Here is a 2,500-nt window from a genome sequence, read left to right on the forward strand (position 1 = left end):
TGCACCTAAGCTCAGTAGTAGAATACACAACAGAAACAAAACCAAATACAGGACACTGAGAATCGCAAAAAAAACAGATCAGAGGAGACATAGAGGAGCGCCCAAGAGCAGAAACACATTCGAAGGTGAATAGAGTAGAAGGAAAAAAGGGGTTTGTGCATTCGATTCCGCATACATTTTGAATGACACCTAGGCCTAACGTAGGGCAAAATCAGAAGGGGAGCCCTACTTTTGAGAGAACGAATACAGATAGTACACTAAAGGGATAAACGAGTGGTGGGGACGGAGCAAAACACAACAAACACGCACACAAACAATGCCTTTTGCGTTTCTGTGGAGGATACTAAGGATTCTTCGTGGATATTGGGAAGACAGAGCGAGCGAGCGAGCGTAAGTAAGACGAACAGACAGAAAGGGAGAAAGAGAGGAGGCACATAGATAATGAAGATGGAAGGAGCTGGGGGGAAGGAGGAACGTTGCAGTAAACAAAACACATACCTGAACTGAGCCGTGTCGGTCGGCGGGCGTAAGGTTTCCCAGCGTTCCGGTCTGCTTGGGCACATCCGGCCAGGCAGCGACACCTCCTTTCGAGTTCGTCTGCTACAGCGGGTGATCGCGAACGAGCGTAATTAGTGATGGGGAGACCCGGGGAATCAACAACGGGTATCACCGAACGAGAGAAGAGAGGAAGAAATCGAGAAACAAACGGAGAATATCGTAAAGTGTTCAATTTGGCCATAATTAACCGTTGTACGTGAGCGGGACTGAAGGAGTAAGGTTTGGGGGAGATGAAGGAAATGTCTTACTAGTTTCGACTTAAACGAGAGATGAACATCACAAGCCACAAGAAGGAATGTGCATCATTTTCAATGGTGAATCATTGAGGATTCAACAGTAGGAGCAATATCTGGGTACGCTATTTGGGAGAATAAGGGAAGGATTTTATCCAAATTCTAAACCACAATACATCAGAATGAGATAAAAGCTGTATGATGTGAAATCCTTCTTTGGCATACTATGGATTAAGTGTTTGAAGCTAGTCAAAAACAGATACTACCACACGAACTACATCATTAGCATCAAAGTACACGTCAGACCAATAAACGGAGCAAGTGAGAGCACTATGACATTGGGGGGCCGGGGTTGAAAAGGAATCATCGCACCCAACCAACGAGCATGGTAACCGATAGGGAAAGAACGGCACTCTACACTACAGGACCTCCATCGCAAGACCTCCTCCTCCTCCTCCTAGCGTAATCGTGAAACGGAACGTTAACGCTAAACAACAACGACAGCATCAGTGGAACAGGAACCAATACCATCGACAGGCATTGGAAGTGAGGAGCAAAACGACGGCTAAGGCTACTGAGACGATCAAACCGATACACTAAACATTTTGGGAAATGAAATCGGGTCAACGGTTTCCGAACCTCTATTATTTGAATCGTATCATCGTTCAGTTCCTCGTCGTTGTAGCTGAAGAAGTCAGCACCTTCCTGCAGAAGAGAATCGGGAATCACAAACTGTTGATGGTGTGCGGTTGACGATGACAATGAGAACCGGAGCAGGGGTGAGGACAACATAACATCTTTACAGACCACAGATCGATGTAAACGAGAGACGGGAGTGAAACTCATGACTGATTAGAAGCGATTTAAGAAATTCAACAGAAGGTCGCGCTAGTAACATAACTGTCTTTTAAATGAAATTGCGAAACGAAGTCGTGCCACTAACGAGTACCTTATAATTCCAACATTTCATGCACACCCGGGAACCGGTAACCTTTCCACCACAACTGGGGCCCAGGTTTTGCGGAATGGAAGAACGCTTTAACGATCGTACTACTGCCGCTGGAGCTATAAAATGAAAAGCATTCCATATTCTCCATTCGCGATGACAGCACCCTTGAGGATTACGAGCGCTCAGAACTTGCCGTTGCGTGTGCTCGCGAAATAAATGACAGTTGGCCCCAACGGGATAGTCGTAGTAGACGGAGTAAGCATATTGTTTCCATTGAATGATTATTCTCAGGGAGGGGTTACTCCAATGGATTCTGATGAAACAAAATGGCGGACAAGTGGATTTCAAAGCCATCGAATTGCAACAGAAAAGTCAATAACGGAAAGCATTAATCGATTTAATCGATCTAAAGATATTGCGCATATATTGATGTATATAAAGAAGGTATTACACATACGAAAATACGGGAGATTCAACAGGGAAGTGGAAACAACCGGTAAATAGAAGAAGGCAATCTCATTCTCAGCAAGTTTGGTAAAGAGTTAAAATTTAAAATATAAAGTACGGTACCTCTCAACCCAAACTAAAGAATTGGAATAAAGGCAAATCATAATAAAGAGGCAAATGAAGTTTCGAAGTAGTTCAACCAAAGAAAGCTCCAGACATTACTACCTTGACACGGGGGGCTCGAGTACATACGCGATTATAAAAGGCATGCAATCGGAACATCCTGATCGTGTTCTATCAACTCAATGACGCT

General features: G+C 44.3%; 1 protein-coding gene across 16 annotated transcripts in view; it reads right to left on the reverse strand.

Moving 5' to 3' along the window:
- LOC126570088 (casein kinase I) overlaps positions 1-2,500 on the reverse strand; it is a 66,771-nt gene that overhangs the window by 10,925 nt on the left and 53,346 nt on the right. For 4 of the 16 annotated variants that reach the window (XM_050227599.1, XM_050227600.1, XM_050227594.1 and 1 more), the window contains one exon: positions 499-597. The exons of 3 other annotated variants lie outside the window; for them this stretch is intronic. In XM_050227599.1, coding sequence (XP_050083556.1) covers positions 499-597 — 99 coding nt within the window. Of the gene's footprint in view, positions 1-498; positions 601-1,430; positions 1,524-2,500 lie in introns of all 16 variants that reach the window. 9 more of the 16 variants (XM_050227587.1, XM_050227589.1, XM_050227592.1 and 6 more) reach the window with 5 other exon arrangements.

This window comes from Anopheles aquasalis, chromosome 2 (genome assembly GCF_943734665.1).
Source record: "Anopheles aquasalis chromosome 2, idAnoAquaMG_Q_19, whole genome shotgun sequence".
NCBI classification, from domain to species: domain Eukaryota; kingdom Metazoa; phylum Arthropoda; class Insecta; order Diptera; family Culicidae; genus Anopheles; species Anopheles aquasalis.